This window comes from Aplidium turbinatum, chromosome 2, assembly GCF_918807975.1.
Source record: "Aplidium turbinatum chromosome 2, kaAplTurb1.1, whole genome shotgun sequence".
In the NCBI taxonomy this organism is placed as follows: domain Eukaryota; kingdom Metazoa; phylum Chordata; class Ascidiacea; order Aplousobranchia; family Polyclinidae; genus Aplidium; species Aplidium turbinatum.
This window is the reverse complement of record NC_137473.1, coordinates 29374083-29391762: the sequence shown is the minus strand read 5'-3', so window position 1 is coordinate 29391762 and position 17680 is coordinate 29374083. Positions and strand designations below refer to the sequence as shown.

General features: G+C 38.8%; 1 protein-coding gene across 2 annotated transcripts in view; it reads left to right on the top strand.

The window, feature by feature from the left end:
• The window catches only part of LOC145786724 (origin recognition complex subunit 2-like), a 77148-nt gene that overhangs the window by 31561 nt on the left and 27907 nt on the right, over positions 1-17680 (top strand). For both annotated transcript variants that reach the window (XM_082598460.1, XM_082598453.1), the window contains exons 7-11: positions 2776-2845; positions 3202-3361; positions 9509-9593; positions 14416-14548; positions 14798-14906. In XM_082598460.1, the coding sequence (XP_082454586.1) occupies positions 2776-2845; positions 3202-3361; positions 9509-9593; positions 14416-14548; positions 14798-14906 (557 nt within the window). The remainder of the gene's footprint in view (positions 1-2775; positions 2846-3201; positions 3362-9508; positions 9594-14415; positions 14549-14797; positions 14907-17680) is intronic.

Below are 17680 nucleotides of genomic sequence, written 5' to 3'. Positions count from 1 at the left end.
CTTCATCAGTCTCATTACACAATCGTTTGAATGAGCGTGTATTCAGAGCGTGCGGCCGTGCGCTTTAATTTTATTCACTGCTTTGATGACAGTCTTCAAAGGCAAATTAAGACAAATGCTAGATCAAAACACTCTTGGATTGTAACTTAACATTGGATTTGTGTAATCGGAGTGCTTCAAATTGTTATGTTACGACCTCAACTAACTTGTAAGGCACTGCGAAGCAACGTTGCCAACATAATTGCCACAATATCTACCACAGAGCTCTTATAATCACCGTCTTTGTATTTCTTTGAAGGGAAACATGACAAAAATGCTTTGCAATCCTCTTCTTGTAAATGCCCCGATTTACTCCCAGCGCCCCCCCTAACGCCCACTTGATAGCTAGCGCCCCCTTCATGATCGCCAACGCCCCCAGGGGGCGCTGGCGCCCACTTTGGGAACCACTGGTTTAAACATTATCTTTTTAAAACATAAAAAGGGTCAAGAAGTCATGTAATTTTCACTTTGTGTGGAGCTACATAAACTTGAGAAGTTGTTGAGAATTTTTTATTAACTTGCAGGTTTAAAGACTTGCAAATGCTAAATCCCTGTGCATTTATTATTTACTTAATATTATAATAAGGTTACCACTTACCACAACAAGGCTTTATAAAACATAGCTAAATATACACTGTATATTTAGCTAACCCTGGGTAGTCACTCGGAGACAAGGGGCGGCATCAGTGATGGTATGGGCCGCAGTCAACGAATCAGGAAGGAGTCCATTGATTTTGTGGACCAAGAAGTGAAATTGAACCAAGAGAACTACCGAAATGATATTCTTGAGGGTTCATTGTTGCCTTGGGCAAAGAAGCACTTCAAAAAACGTAATATGTCATTCCAACAAGATTCTGCCCCTTCACATGGAGCTAAGGGAACTCAAAACTGGCTTTCAGCCAATGTGTAGGGATGGGCAATTCAGAATAATTCACTATTCCAGAATTATTCCGGAATACTAAACCGAATCCAGAATCGAATCCAGAATACCGAATCGCTTCGTCAACACAAAAAGTAAACAATTTCAGACACAAAAGCTACACAATCAAAGTAAATGTTTGTTGCAATGCAACACATTAAGGCATTCTAAATGACTTCCAGGCAAACGGGAGCAGTGTTGCTAGATGATGGAAGCCGCTTGGCAACAAAAAGTAACTAAAATTTCACCAGATATTTAAAACACCCTAAACAGGCCCGTAGCCAGCAGGGGGGCATCGCCCCCCCCCCCCGAAAAAAATTTTGCCCCCCCCCTGGCAAAATCCCAACATTCTCGAGCAACAGCTACAATTATAATGATTTTGCCCAAAACAATTTTTCGGCCCCCCCTAAAAAAATTTGCCCCCTTGCTCTGCGGTCTGACCCGGCCCTGACCGTAAATAAAACAATTTCGCTTAGATACAAATAGTTTTTAAGACATAAAACACTGCCATCATCCATATGCAAACGTCTTGCAAAACGTTTTCTATGCAAGCAGGGATTATTTGCTAAAAAGTTTAAAAAAAATTGAAAAAACTTTCTTGAAAAAAATTGAGTAGGGAAAATTTCACCAGACTTCACCAAAAAGTTATTTGGTTCCAAGGTCAAAAAGCTTGGCAATAAAGACCTCTAAATTTCACCAAATTTTTTTAATTTGATATTCTATTTCCCCATCTGGCAACGCTGAACGGGAGCGCAGCTTAGTTGCGGTCAAGCCGCAGTCGAAAAGCATCGCTCGGAAGATGTTGATGTGACAGGTATGCTGAGGTGTTTCAAATCCAACTCCTTTAGCAGGGGCATCTGCTCAATGTTGTTACGCTCACCAGTCAAACTATCGCAGAGTCGCATACGCACGTGGATTGAAAAAAAGCATTGCACCATTGTGCATGTGTACAAAGCGTGAAGAAAATTGCGCGCTTAGTTTCTTTGATTGCTCATGCAAGCGAGTGACGTAGAGTTGCATGCGCCATGAGCGCACAATGTTTTTGAAAGTGCGGAACTGCGGATGGTGTCAGTGCAAAGAAAAAAGTGAGTAAACCACACTTTTTTTCAGTTCACTGTCTCCAGCTGACAGCTTGCACAAGACTTATGTATATCTTTAAAACCGAATCTTATTACCCGGTTTTATTGCCGTTTTGGATTCGGATAGTTTAGGATCCGAATCCTTCTGGATTCATTATTGTGAATTGCCCATCCCTACCAATGTGCCGTTCTTCATTTCCAAGGAAGAATGGCCTCCTTCATCCCCAGACCGGAACCCCCTAAACTTTGGCATCTGATCTTTACTGGAGAGCAAGGTTTCGGCTAAACACCACCAAAGTTTGGAAGCGCTGAAGACTAATCTGAAAAAAGAATGGACCAAAATACCTGGAAGAGTTATTCATGACTTTTGCAGGTCTTTTTTGAAGCGTCTTCGACTTGTTATCGACGCAAATGTCGCACACATTGAGTAAAAATTGTTTTTCCTTAATATTCATTTATCTGACACATGATCTGACAATAATATTATATGTTTATTACTCAAAAATTGTCTATCACTTGTTAAATACAGTTGTTTGATGTTGCAACATTAAAATAATTATTGATTCATTTGATCTACAGCGGTTTTTCGTGAATGGTAATTGTGAAATTCTGGATATATAATTATATATTCATATTGTATCTCAATTAGACTTCATGAAAGAAATATCTCAATGGCAAACTGCCCATGTCGAAACTGTTTTTTTCAATTACTTTTAAATTACATGTATTAAACTTCAGATTCCCCGACAACAAACAAATTATTTCCCAAGTCAAATCAATGACGATTCCTTCACATCGCCTGCAACTTGTGAGCGCTCGACTGCTGTTCTTCAATATAATTATTCGTTGTATGGCAAGCCATCTCCGTGACTAAATTGTTTATTTGAATTTATGACATTAAAGTAAAGTATTATATTTTCATCCAACGCATGAACACCTCTTTCCTACTCTAGGCTATCCCGCTTACAAGCGAAATGTACTGAGGTTTTCTAAAGTTTTTGTTGTTTGACGTGTATAATGAACACTTGTGCGGCAACGGAAAACAAGTGGAACGGTTTTGATAATAACAAAAGTTAGTCACCAGGTAGTTATTGATGGTTTGTCTGCGATTGGTTTTCGCTACCCAGAAAAGTTTTATAAAGTCATTTTATTTGTACTTCCCAGCCTTCTGATCGTGAACTGTATTTCAATAGTCACACTGCCGCAATCGTTGGGAACAGCGTGCAAACTTCAGATCGAACCTTACAACGACTCAAAAACCCTCGAATGGAACAGGAGAGAGTGAACAAAGTTTTGGCGCAGCACGAAAACCAATCACTTGCAGGTAGGCACTCTTGGCTCTGGTTTTTCTCAAAAAAAACTAGAAGAAAGAAACAGTATGTAGAATGTTTGGCAGCCCCCCATCCTTTTACAGCCGGGCCCTTCTTTGGCTTCACTTGGTAACTCTTGCATTTCTTGTCATAAGCGGATTTATCTCTGGCGCTTGGATTAAGTGGATAGAAAGGCAATTCAGGTCATTTTTGTGTTGCCTTTTACCCATCCTGTCATGTGGTTCCGATGGATGTCCAACCGCTTGGGCAGCTCATACTGGTTTGATATAATCTGATAGATTTTTTGTACGGAATGGCCCGTTTCGGAGAATCTAATTCGGAGAATTCTCATTTCGGAAGTCACAGTATTTTTTGGAAAAAAAAACGACTTGGTGAATTTTCGAGAATTTGTATGGATTATTTAGTTATTAGGCCTATTTAAAAAATGGGGTGCTAGGCAATTTAACGTATTAGAGAACAACTACTCGCCCAGTTAAGCTGGTGCAAGAGATAAGCCCAATTACGGATCAAAAGATAGCACGCCTGGAAATTTAATGTTCAAAATAAAAGTATGACAATGACAAAGTCCAATTTGAAATTCTTCTGTTGCAGATCACGATTTCAGGTATTGAACCCTCTTCAGTACAACTTTATCAATAGCATAGTGCAGTTCACTTTAGAAAATGACTAAAAATGTTATGTGGTTGCCAAGAAACAAATTAGTCTGCGAGCAGTAACAATGACAATTTTTATGCAAATTATGAAGGTAATTAGGTCATAGAAAGCTAAAACAGTTCAGAATTGACGATGCACTAGCAAGTGCGAAATATATTTTCTGTGACATCTACTGACAACTGATCCCTGTTGCCTTAGCAATTGAGGTTTTAGCTTTCTAGATATGGACCAGAGATCGTTTCAGAACAAGACTAGGTCAGAAAGTGAGGCAGACACCGACTCAGCTCAGAAGCAGCCTAGAGTAGTTAGCTAATTACGTCATACATTATAAAAGTAAACTGAAAACATTAGGGAAGGGTTTTGGGACGGCAAGCCATCCTCGCACAAAAGTGACTCAAAATTACCCTATAATGTGATCCACAAAAGATACAGTTGCTATGCTAAAAAATGAAGTAGGCAATTTAACGTATTAGAGAACAACTACACGCCCAGTCAAGGTGGTCCAAGAGAGAAGCCCAATTACGGATCAAAAGATACAATGCCTGGACTGCCGTCCCCAGAATCTCTCCCTAATGTTTGTTGTAATGAACATCAGATAAAAATGAACATATTGTTTCACCTTAAAGTAAAGGCTTTAATCAACTAAACATCATCATAATCCATCGTCGGTTTGTTCCCCACTAGTGGGGGTGGCCGATTGTTTCCGCGCAGCAATTGTTTTAATCCCTTTTCTCCATTTCACCCTGTCCCTTGCATCTTCCTCCTTCAGTCCGACTTTTTTAAATTCATCCTTCACTTGTTGTTTCCACGTTCTTCTTGGACGACCGCGTTTCCTCTTCCCATCCACCTTTAGATCTAGTGCCTTTCTAAGAAAACTTCCTTCCTCCCTCCTTATCACATGTCCATACCATCTTACTCCATTTGCCCTTGCCAGTTGGTCTATGGTCTCTCTCATCTCTAGCATATCCAACAATTCTTCAGTCCTTTTTTCCCTTCTCGTTTTCACCCCACACATTGCTCTCACCATTGACCTTTCCGTTCTTCTCAGGATTGCCATTTCACTCTCTCTCAATATCCATGTCTCGCTACCATATAGCATTGCAGGCCGCACACAGCTCCGATATACTTGATTCGATATACTCCGATTTAATCAACTAAACACAACATGCAAAATATAAACAAACACAAATTAAAGTCTGCCCATCACAAGCACCTAACATAAGATAACTGAATAACTAAGTAAAACAGTCCACAACCATCTAGCTACACGTTCAGCAACAAAGTAACAACAATAACAAAAAGAAAGCAAGGATTAAACGCCGCACCGACACTTTAATTTTATAATGTATGACCTAATTACCTTCATAATTTGCATAAAAATTGTCATTATTATTGCTCGCAGACTAATTTCACAGACTAATTTGTTTCTTGGCAACCACATAACATTTTTAGTCATTTTCTAAAGTGAACTGCTGTAAATTTTACTTCACTATGCTGTTGATAAAGTTGCAATTTCAAAAATTCTCCCAAGATTCAATGAACTTTGTGAAAACAAACAAGCCCACACGTCACATTAAATAACATGCATTGCTTTTTGTTATATCAATAAACAAAACTTTAATCATAAGTTTCTTCATTTACTTTTATTTGCTGGTGCGTCGCAAGTCCAGAAAACTTTTCCAGAGGCGTCGCAACAAAAAAAAGTTTGAGAACCACTGGGTTAGGCAATTAACTTAACCTATAACACTGGTCAACGCATTTTTTTACAAGACAAACTAACAATCTTATCCAAGTAATTCTGGTGCCCAAGTTAGCTCAAAACGAGGTTGATTGAACATCGAAACAAATTTTTGCTTAATATGCGGAAAGTAGGTACACATCTACCTTCTGATTCTGTAAAGCTGTCCACCAGCCACAAGCTTGCCTCGGCTAATAAAGTTAATTTAATACGTTTTAAAGAAGCGATTGCCAGATTCGCTACTGAATGTAGACCGTGGTGCATAGGCGCCGACTTTTCAAAAAACCTTGGGGGGCGAGAAAGGTGATGACGTCATAACCATAACGCTATTTTACTCAATTAAAATAGTCTTTGATTGAGCTTACTGTCTTGTTTATATGAACACCTAGATCGCAAGCCGAAATTATTAGAACCGTTACTTGAAACGATTAGTCTCACACATGCTGCATGCCTAGTCATAAAAATTTTGACATTGTAACAGTTGGAAAACAAGCCAGTTCATTTCCTTTTCGTGCGAGTGAATAACAACGATCAAGACAGTGAAGTTATCGGAAAAAAACGCAAAAAATCATGATCTCAAGCAGAGTGGAAACCCGCTATCAGTTTTATTAACCTCGTTTCGCTCGTTTTGCTAATTACTTACCTTTAAAGCCGTAGTATATACTTGAGTATAGGTCGAGATGTTCGCAAGTGATTTTCAAATTTATACACGGGGCAAGCTGTTGTCTCCAGCTCGGCAGCTTTCAAAAGCTTCAGCTTTCACGCATTTTTGCTGCGGCAAAATCATTGTTGATGTAGATTACGGAGTGTAAAATGGCGTTGGCGAAGTAAAAGTTTTGAATGCGTTTATTTGCAGTGATTCAAACTTAATTTTCAAATTTAATGATTTTTTGTCAATTCTAAATTTTATGCACTTGTTGAAGAATATGCAAAGCTCACGAGACAAAACAGCAGAAAGAGCTGTTTTAAGAGATCATTTTTTTTCCATGTAGGATATAATCGTTATTATTACGTAACATTCCATGATCGTTGAAGTCGATGTCAAACCTTAGCGGCCGCATAAAACAATGATGTCAGGTTGGCTAGGTGATAATAGCGGTAAGAGACGTCGTTAATGCAGGCAATATCTGCGACCAAGACCATTAAACACTTTTCTTTTATCGGTTTTCAATTTAACAATGCGTTCTGTTGAATCATGATTGATTTTACAGCAGGAAGGCCTCGTTATATAGGTCGGGAATAAGCCATTCGACTTATACATGGGAGAAGGAAATATCATCGATTTTCAGCTCAAAAGTGAAGATTCGACTTATACACGAGATCGATCTATACTCGAGTATTTATAAAATTATACGGTAGTGCATGAGTGTATGAGATGTATATATTTTCACAATATATACATCAACACAGTGCTTATTGAAGCAAAACACGGATGACAGTTTTGAAAAATGCATTTTTTCTTCAAGTTGTATTTGTTCGTTGTGTCGTAGTTTCAACTCGATAAAATTTGCTAAAATCGATTTCATGTTTGAAGTAAAACACAAAAAATCTAACGGACATTTGGATAACTCGTGAACTGAGAAAAAAATTCAACCTCGCATTCGCTTTTTCACTACGTTTTGACTTTGAAGTTGCTCCTCACACGTGGGAAGATGCAGTGCGCATCTCAGTAGTAATTCACGTTCCAGAAAAAGCCATGCGATCAGCTGCTGTTTTGCGGGCAAGAGCAACGTAGGCTGCTTTACGCTTTCGGCGTTCTTTAAGTCCGTTTAAACGATTTAAATCTTTTTTGCGAAGTATTTATCTTTGAAACACCACAGGTAATCGCCATTTTTGTTGCCCCTCAATCATAAATTTATGGGGGGCGCTGCCCCCCGGTCCCCCTGCAAGTCGGCGCGTATGAGTGGTAATGATTCATGCGTAACAAGTATGGATGGGCATTGGGCAATTTGGAATAGGATTTTTGCATGCATGTCTTAAACCATTACAGCTTTGCCACCTTTTCCTTTTGTTGGTTAGGTCACTGTATTTTATTTCCACATTTCGTTTCTTCTGCATTCGGACAAAGAAATATAAATGTACACAACAGTGTACAACTACAAACAAATGTACGTTTTAATGGGGAGGCTATAGTCTGTTGTCGCAAATAAAACACTGACTTTATTTTGCATTGTCTTCATTTCCTATGGCGGAAATATATCGAATCGGATTCGATGTAGTCCTAACTAGGCTACTCTAGAATTGGTTCGAATCCTCAATTATTCGAAAATGCCCATCCCTAGACTAACAAGTCAATATAAAAACGCCAGATAGGTTTCTTGCAGATTTAATTCAAAGGAAAAACGTAGATGCGTCAGTAGATGTAAAATAGCAAAAAAGCAGCATCATCGCGTCGAAAACAACACTAGTACTTCTTCAGACCGTCTGGACTACATTTCTTTAGCTCAAACATATGCATTGAAATATTTCTTTAGGTGCCAATAGCCATCATGTAGATGGCTATTGGCTATAATCTCGCCTTTGCGTTGCGTACTAATCGATTCCTCTGCCATGACACAGTTACATCAACCGAGAGTCTAACCAAGGAACTGATAGAAGGAATTTTTTGTCATACAACACCGAAACTCAGGTTTATTCTAAACTGCCACTAGTTTCAACTTAGTTGATTATGAGCATCAAATGCTGTTTGACCACTGCTTTCTTTTTTGGCTGAGGGTTTATTTGATTAACCTCTATTGTTAATCAAGAAACGCCGTTTGATAGCTGTTTTTTTTTTTATTATTTGAAACTTTTTCGCTGACACTTCTCTTGGTTGATCTCTATTATAACTAAAAGCTATTTCCTTTGAATAAACAAATGCTGCTTCGGGATTTTAGAAATCTCCAAAAAAGGCTATCTCCAAACTGGGATTTCTCCGAATCGGCTTCTTCGAATCAGATTCCCCGAATAGACTAGTAGTAGCAGACCGTATTTTGTAGTACATGCTTGATTGCTTGAACAGCGTCAGTGACGGAATGGCCCGTTTCGGTGAGTCCGATTCGGTGAGATCCCTATTGGGTGAGAGCATTTTTCGGTGAGAGCCCTATTCGGTGATTTTTTTTGTCATTGCCGTTATAGGGTTAGAGGTTTAAGGTTAGGGGTTTAGGGTTAGGGGTTTAGGGTTAGAGGTTTAGAGTTAGTGGTTTAGGGTTAGAGGTTTAGGGTTAGGGGTTTAGGGTTAGGAGTTTAGGCTTAGGAGTTTAGGGTTAGGGATTAGGGTTAGAGGTTAGGGTTAGGGGTTTAGGGTTAGGGGTTTAGGATTAGGGTTAGAGGTTTAGGGTTAGGGGTTTAGGGTTAGGGATTAGGGTTAGAGGTTAGGGGTTTAGGGTTAGGGGTTTAGGATTAGGGGTTAGGGATTAGGGTCTTATTTCAACGTTTAGCGACGTTAAAACGATGTAAAAGCGGCAATGATAATTAGGCTACGGTACCCGATAATTTTCAAAAAAATCACCGAATCGGGCTCTCATCGAAAAAGCTCTCACCGAATCGGACTCACCGAATAGTAGCAGACCCGTCAGTGAATGGGAGGATATCATGAAAGGCGTTTGACATGGAATTGGAACGTTGTATTTTTGTTACAATCATACAACTGCAGTTAGCTGCAGTAAGCGAAATTTTTTATAATGTGCTATCTCAAAAGTAGTAATGCGATTGCCTTGTAACGCACATAATAATGTGTATCAAACTAGACTTGCTTTTAATATAACAGGTGAGCGTCAGACTATGGACCAACACAAGTTACAATTGCAAGAAAGGTACAAAACATATTTCAAAAAGTGGATGTTTTCATTGTGGTAAGATCTTTCGCGCTTCTTAAAACTATCTTTTTAAGCAAACCAAGCACAAATGCCGTTATGACTTTTAATTCTTATTAATTGTAGACTTTCAATTGAAAACAATTAGTAGTAGTTTCGTGTGGCATTTTCACCCGTAAGATGTAGCCTGGTTTGTCACATTTTGTATATTTGTCAAAATATAGTTAATATTGTTGCCTGACTGAAATTTTCTAAAAATCGGATTTTCTTAATTTTCACGACTCGTAATGATGTAAGAACTTTATGTTGCCTTGCGGAAGCAGTAAAACAATGAGAAAATATAAAATATTAGGCTAACGGTCTGACTGAAATTTTTTGAATCAAGTTCTTCGTTTTTTTTCAATCCTTGCAATGTTAAAACCGGTTGTGCCACTGGAGAAGGCAGGTAAAAAGACGTCAAAATATATTGTTTAAAACATTTCATTGAGGCATTTAGCAAAAGTTTGCAAATTCTGCAGAATGGAACAAATCAAACCTTATCTGTTGGTACCCATGGTTACACTAATTAACAAATTTCAAAGTGACATTATGATCATCAACAATCCACATAGCATTCAAGCTCTGTTATCACTTAGGTTTATGATGAGTTATGTGTATTTTTCGGCATTGAACTGCTGTAATAATGCTCATGTTTTGATGCTATTTTGATTAAAGTACTGTGGCATATATTTGGTAATAGTTTTGCCTTTACGATTTGGGTAAAGAGGTAACCTTTTTAAACCATAAACAGACATAACCCAGCAACAATACTACATTTAACATTATAAAAACAAAAACAATAAGCTAACGTTTTCGCCTTTCGGCTAGTCATACAGCCCTTTTCAAGCCTATAAGAAAAATATTTTTAAAAGAAATACTAAAGAATACTACACTATCACAACAAAAATATGAACAAATCGAAACATTTGAGAAACTTGCCTAACTAGCTCACACAAAATGATAACGGAAAATTGCGCAGCACAACGGGTCAAGTATTTGAGAGGTGAAATTAATTAATTGTTCAGCGAAGGACAGATTACGCAAGATGGACAGAAGCACAGCACGAGACAGTGGCACAAACAAAGTAAAAATACGAGAAGAACAAGACGTAACATTCAATCAAAAAGCTGTTAAAAGATAGGAAACTGCGCCAGCAAATGATTGCCTGTTGAGCCCTGGGTTGAAGGATTTGATAGTGTAGTCACGGGCGATATCGCCCCCCGGGGGGCGATTTTGGCCATTGCGGGGGCAATTTGTACAATTTTTGAAATTGGGGGGCGATTTTACTGTTTAGGGGGGCGATTGGTAAGGCCGAGCGCAATTATCGATCAAGATCGTTCTGGATCCTTAAACTAGTTTTTGGTTTGTTCGACTCAGGTTTGAGTCGTTTGTTGCAATGCAAATGCGTGTGTGCCTGCGCGATTTTGAGTGTGCTCTGATCAAGCACGTGGTAATTTCGTTCGACAATCGGTAGCTTGCAAGTCGGACGTTTATTTGTCGTAGGGTACTGCACTTCAAAAAACTGACTGATTTGTGCAGGGTGTGTGCGCCGCACACCCATTTTTAGGGTGTGTGCGCCGCACACCCATCAAAGTTCAAACACGGTTGATTACGGTATTAAGTAGGCTACTTGGTAGCCTATATAAAATGTGAAGGCATGGTATGCAAGTAAGTAGGCTACTTGGTAGCCTATATAAAAGGTGAAGGCATGGTATGCAAGTAAGTAGGCTACTTTAGATTTGACAAAAAAAGTGCATTGACGGCCCTCCCTATTATATATAATAGCAGTACAAGAAAGTAACTGCGATTTCTTAAATTGTTAGTTTTTTGTTTTCTAGTTTATTTTAAATTTAGTAATTTTATTGCGGAAGGTTATGGCTTCTAATTCTAAAAAAGCAAAAATTAAGTGCCGTTCTTATCTTGTGGAGTACATCAACTTTGGTTTTGTACCATGTCCATCAAATATGCAACTTCCCATGTGTCTTTTGTGTAAGAAAACTCTTAGTAATGAGGCTATGAAGCCGTCAAGGTTGAAGGACCACTTAAACAGGATTCATCCTGACAAAGCAAACAAGCCAACGGAGTTTTTTCAAGCTTTAAAAGAGAGTCATGCTCAAAGTAGCATATGCAATATTTTTGCTAAAAAAGGTGACCAAAACGTGAAAAGACTGATAGCTTCTTACAAGATTTCTATGTTAATTGCGAAAAAAGGCTTGCCCTTTACTGTTGGAGAAAGTTTGGTAGCACCTGCTGTTAAAGAAATTATTTCAACTGTGATGGAGAAAGATCCTGCACCTGTACTCCAAGCAGTTCCACTGAGTGATACTACCGTAAAGCGAAGAATTGATGAAATGGGTGCAAACATTGAAGAACAACTTTGTGAAGTGCTACAAAAAACTTCTTTCAGCTTACAACTGGATGAAACCACAACATCAGACAGTAATGCATTACTAATAGCTTATGTCCGTTATATATTCGAAGGCAAAATTATGGAGGAGCTTTTATTTTGCAAGTGTTTGAAAACAGACACTAAAGGCCAAACAATATTTCAAACTTTGTTAGTTACATGCAAGACAAATCTATCCCTCTTACAAATATAGTAGCATGCGCTACTGATGGTGCCCCAGCGATGGTAGGCAGGTAGCGGGGGTTTTCATCTTTACTTCGGCAAAAACTTCCCCATTTGTTTACTGTGCATTGTGTGATACACCGTCCGCATTTGGCTGCCAAACGCCTTAGTCCACGTCTGCAAGAATCTTTGGGTGTTGCTGTTAACGCAATTAACAAAATAAAAGCTAATGCCAAAAATAACCGATTGTTTCGACAGCTGTGCAAAGAGAACGATGAAGAATTCGAGCGTCTTCTGCTTCATACGGAAGTTCGTTGGTTGTCGAAAGGCGAATCTCTTTCAAAGTACTGTGAACTTTACAAAAGTGTAGTGGAGTTTCTTGGTGAAGAATCTGATCTTGCTAAAGATGTAATTACCTGCCACCAAGATGTCAGTTATTTTGCAGATTTTTATGAGAAAATTAACAGCGCAATCAACAAACTCCAAGGTAGAAATGCGACGTTGGTTCAATGCAAAACAATAATACGTGGCCTAATGAGCAAGCTGGAGCTTTACCAACAAACCCTGAACAGAAGAGAATTCCATCACTTTCCTCGACTGTCAAAAGTATTGGTTGATGTCACAGACAATCATTTGCTCATTTACATTGAACACCTGAAAGCTGTTCAAAAAGACATGTACGCTCGATTTAAAGATCTGCTTGATCTTGAAGTTTTTCCATGGCTGGTAGAACCATTTACTGCAAACATCTCAGTCAACGAATGTGATTCTGCCATGCAGGAACTACTGATCGACTTGCAAAGTGACGAAGAAGCTCGAGCAATTTTTTTCGCACATGGATGGGCAGATTTCTGGATCAAGTGCAATGATCGATTTCCGGAACTATGGGCAAAAGTGAAGTTGTATTTATTGGCTTTTCTTTCGACATACATTGTTGAACAAGGTTTTAGTGAAGTATTGCACATGAGAAATAAATACCGAAACCAACTTGACATGAACAAGACTGGAGGAAATGCAATTCGACTTAAGCTGACTGGCTTGCACCCAGCTATTACTAGTCTTGCAAATAAGCACCAGGCGCAAGGGTCGCATTAATTAGCTTCCACGAGCTGTTGTATTTCAATAAAACGTGCTTGCTTTTGCATATTTATATTGTTGGGATATTTGAAGTTTTGTATGTAAATTTTTAGCGACATGAAGGTATCGCTGCAGCGCTTCGCGTTAATTCCAGGCGAAAAACGTTTTACAAACGCACGATATTTTTGCGTGTTTATTCTGTGAGCTGCTGCGAAAGGTTTTCACGGGAGGCGGAACTCAAATCATTGCAGTGAAATTAAACTGCCTTGTCTCCGCAGTTCGCTAAGTGCAGTAGTGCTGGGCGTTCTTCTTTCGCTGCAGTATTTCATTGTTTTGATTGTTTATTTAACGTAATAAAGGTATCGCAACGAGTTAACGAGCCGAATCTCCGATGGTAATAAGAAGAAAACGAGTTTTGCTTTCGCAATACGCATACAAAGCCCTCGATAGTTACTTGTATCCTTCTCGAGTTACCTGCGGCCGAGCAGAGCTTACTTTCGGTGGCCGTTTCTGAACCCTTCGGCGGCCACGGCCGCCGTTAATTTCGAGGCCTCGTTTGAGGGGGCGATTTGGATCCGCACTTTCAACAAAGGGGCGATTTTGCAAAAAAGGTTGAAGACCACTGGGTAGTGTATTATTCTTTAGTATTTCTTTTAAGCATATTTTTCTTATAGGCTTGAAAAGGGCTGTATGACTAGCCGAAAACGTTAGCTTATTGTTTTTGTTTTTATAATGTTAAATGTACCGGTAGTGTTGTTGCTGGGTTACGTCTGTTTATAGTTTTGCCTTTGGTTTTTTATATGTCAACTTCTCTTATCAGTTATGAGCCGAGAAAGCTATTTTATGTAATAGAATATTGCCAATTTTTCATTGTTCGTGCCAGTTTTGATCATTAAATACCAAGTTACCTGAGTTAGAAATTAGAAGTCTCTGGTTCCAACTGCAGAAAGGTCTATGACAAATGAGTAATGACGATTCCATCTACCAAAAATTCCACTGATGGTTCCATGGTAACCAGGTTTTGCTTTGAACAAACTGCTGTGACCACAATAGTTGCCTTTTTCCAACTTTTCGACATCTAGCAGCACCGATGCGGTCTGTCTTGTTGCAACAAGTTGTTGCTTCTGGTATTCACTGCATTTAGCTTTAGAAAAAAATCTCAACTTGTTTTTTCAGCAATGGTTTCAATCTCTTATTGTTTGGTTTGGGATCAAAGAGGAAATTAATGCATTTCTTTTGCGATCGAATGTTGCAGAATCACACTAAGTTAGTTGTCAATGGATTCTTTCCTGGTCTTTCGATAAAATCTGTGAGTACCGCTATAGATTATTGTGGGGTGTTTTGCGCTTTTTCAACGCATTAACTTGAAAGAAGTGAACATGCACCCTACCTTTCATAAATTTGCAAATGCAAAGCTAAGGCATTTACATTATGCTCACTGCTGTCTCGTAGTTTTTTTAACGCATTGTTTCGACAAATTATCATCCGGGATGATGTCCAAGCCTTTACTTGTAAATGAATGACTTTACAGCATCGCAATTGCATACATTTTTTCTAGATTGTGGAAACCATAGTTGAAGAAGTGCTGAAAAGTAATGCTGGATTTTCAAATGTGGAAACTCAGCTTCGAACTATCTCTGAACATTATTCTTCTGAAAAGGCTTCTGGTAAGTAGAAAGATTATGTTTATCAATGTTGTAAAGTAATTAGATGGCGAAAAGACATTGTGGTTTGCGTTCTCCTCCATGCTGTGAATTCAGGCTCGATTTCAATGCACCATTCTATTCATAATGGACAGCGGTAGCGAAAGTTAGCGTCGTAGAAAAGAGATTGAAGACCTAAAGTTGTTTTGCCTATCTAAAGATGGCAGTAGCTTGGTATAAAGTTTGCTTGGTTATACCACAAACATATAAAACTTACCAACAATTCATGGTGTAACATGATTTGTAATTCAAACACAAATATGTCAACAACGAGCACTTTCGGTAATCGGTATCCGTGAAGCCTTAATAAGGAAATCTAATTTAATGCGTACAATAAAAGTAACATTCTTGTTCTATTTTTCATAATATTCAACGTTAATACTGTACTACTAAAATCAATTCCTCATCTTAATATTCTAATGTTGTCGACTAACATTTCTTGAATTTTCAACCTTCTGTTTAAGCGTTTACTACAGATAGCTTACGTTCAGTTCATTGATCGAATACGTTATGAATGAGTTTGGTTTCGGCGGATGATCAACTTAACTGCATAGACCAGGGGTCGGCAACCTTTTTTAACAAAAATTCTGGTATATCTTTCAGCAGACATGACCAGCAAAAACTCATATAACGTCATACAAGTAGTTTGTGGTATTTCTGTAAATATAGATTAAGGGTTTTCAACCTGGAAATCGTGACCCCTGTTGCGGTTGCGAGCCATTTTAATGGAGGTCGCGAGACGCCTGAAAATCCAGTTTATCATTTTCATTGTTGTTTTGCCAGAAAAGATTAAAAACTTGTGCTTTTTGCAATCGGACATTCCTCGATCTGAGGTTATTCTATTCAGCTATATCTAAAGCAGGGAATACGAAGGCCCACAAGCGATTGCCTTATTCTCACGACACTTGAAGGGCAATAGTCGGTACATGCGGTACTTTTTAAAATTGCAGAGAGTTATGTAGGGAGCATATTTAAAGAATACTTGTTTGGAAAGACAGTTGAAAGATTACCTGTAAGCTGTTCTTAACAAAGCCTTTGCAGTAGGCTAGGTGTAAAGCAAGTATACGGGTAGTTGAATTAACAAGTAACTATGAGCGTTCCGTGGATATCCATGCCTGATAGAAATAGCCCAATGAAGGTTATCACAACAAGGTTTATGAAATTATTATCGGTTCCAATTGTAATTTTACGATAAACAGCAGCCCTTCTACAGTCAGACGTAATGAAAGCTTTCGTATCCCCTTCTTTAGATACCCCTGATTCTTTTGTTTAAGCTTTCAAACTTTAAGCTTTCAAAGTTTTAACAATATGATAGTATTGGATATTTTCACCTAGTTGTTATACGTGGCTTCGTGCCAGCTAAAGTTAACTACTTAACCAGTAACCACGCTATGGAAAAAATCAAGGTTATTTGAAACCGCAAAAAATGGGGTAGACAATTTAACGTATTAGAGAACAACTACACGCCCAGTCAAGCTGGTGCAAAAGAGAAGCCCAATTACGGATCAAAAGATATGATGCCTGGAAATTAAATGTTCAAAATAAATGTATGACAAAGTCCAATTTGAAATTCTTGTGTCTCTTCACTTCTTATTGTCACTTCACTTTTATAATGTATGACCTAATTACGGGTCCACGTCTTTTAGGCGCTGACAGTTAGGCGCTGGTCTAATAGGCGCGCACACTGTGGCGTCTGGATATTTAGGCGCGGAGCACTGTGGCGCCCGGTCATTTAGGTGCTATTCCTAGTAAAGTCTGCAGATTGTATCAGCTTGGCAGGTAGGGGCGTAGGGCAATGCTTTTCACACAAAATATATTGTTTTGTTAATGCGTGTGCGTTGTTGGTCATGGCTTCAGTGAGTGAAGTTGCTTAAACAGGCAATGCTTTTTCACACAAAATGTTATGTTCAACAGAAAAAATATATGGGTGAAGCAGCTGAAGCTGCTTAAACCGGCAATGCTTTTCACACAAAATGTTATATTGAACAGAAAAATATGTCATGGCTTCCGTGAGTGAAGCTGTTGAAACCGGCAATGATTTTTACATAAAATGTTGTATTGAACAGAAAAATATATTGTGTTTTAATGCGGCGTGCGCGTGTTCGGCAGTTATTTGTTGTTAGTCCAGGTTTGCGTCGGTGAAAGCTTTATCAATAAATTATTCAAGTTTCCGAACATTATTAAGTTCACTTTTAGTTAGGTCAAATAATAACTACACTAAACATCAGTAAAAAATGTACCGTAGCCTGTATTCAAGCGGGCGGTAGGCTTGAGTGAAGAGTAACTTAGTTTTCCGTCAAAACCCGACTAGGTTTAATAACGAGCGAAGTTTCACCATTATGCTTGCAACTTGTAGCCAGGGTGTAGCCTATATGCCCTGTAGAAATGTATTCATATCAACAGTAGTAGAGCGTCTTACGCGTTCTCGTCACATGGCCAATTCATCCCGAACAGAAGTAATTGCGAAAGATAACAGATTAAGTAAAGTTCCATCTGGCTGCAACTTGTGTTCAGGATGCATTGCAAATGTCCTGTAGAGATGTGCTAATATCAAGAGTAGTAGAGCGTTTTCCCGCACCTCATCTCGACACGATCTATCCGTCTCAAGTAGAAGTAATTATTAAAGGTAACAGATTGCACAAAGCTGCGCCTTTAAACCGGCAACAACTTCTACTCCAGAAGTACGTGTCCTGTGGAGATCAGGTGGTCTACTGCTATAATTGCCCTGCATATAAGCC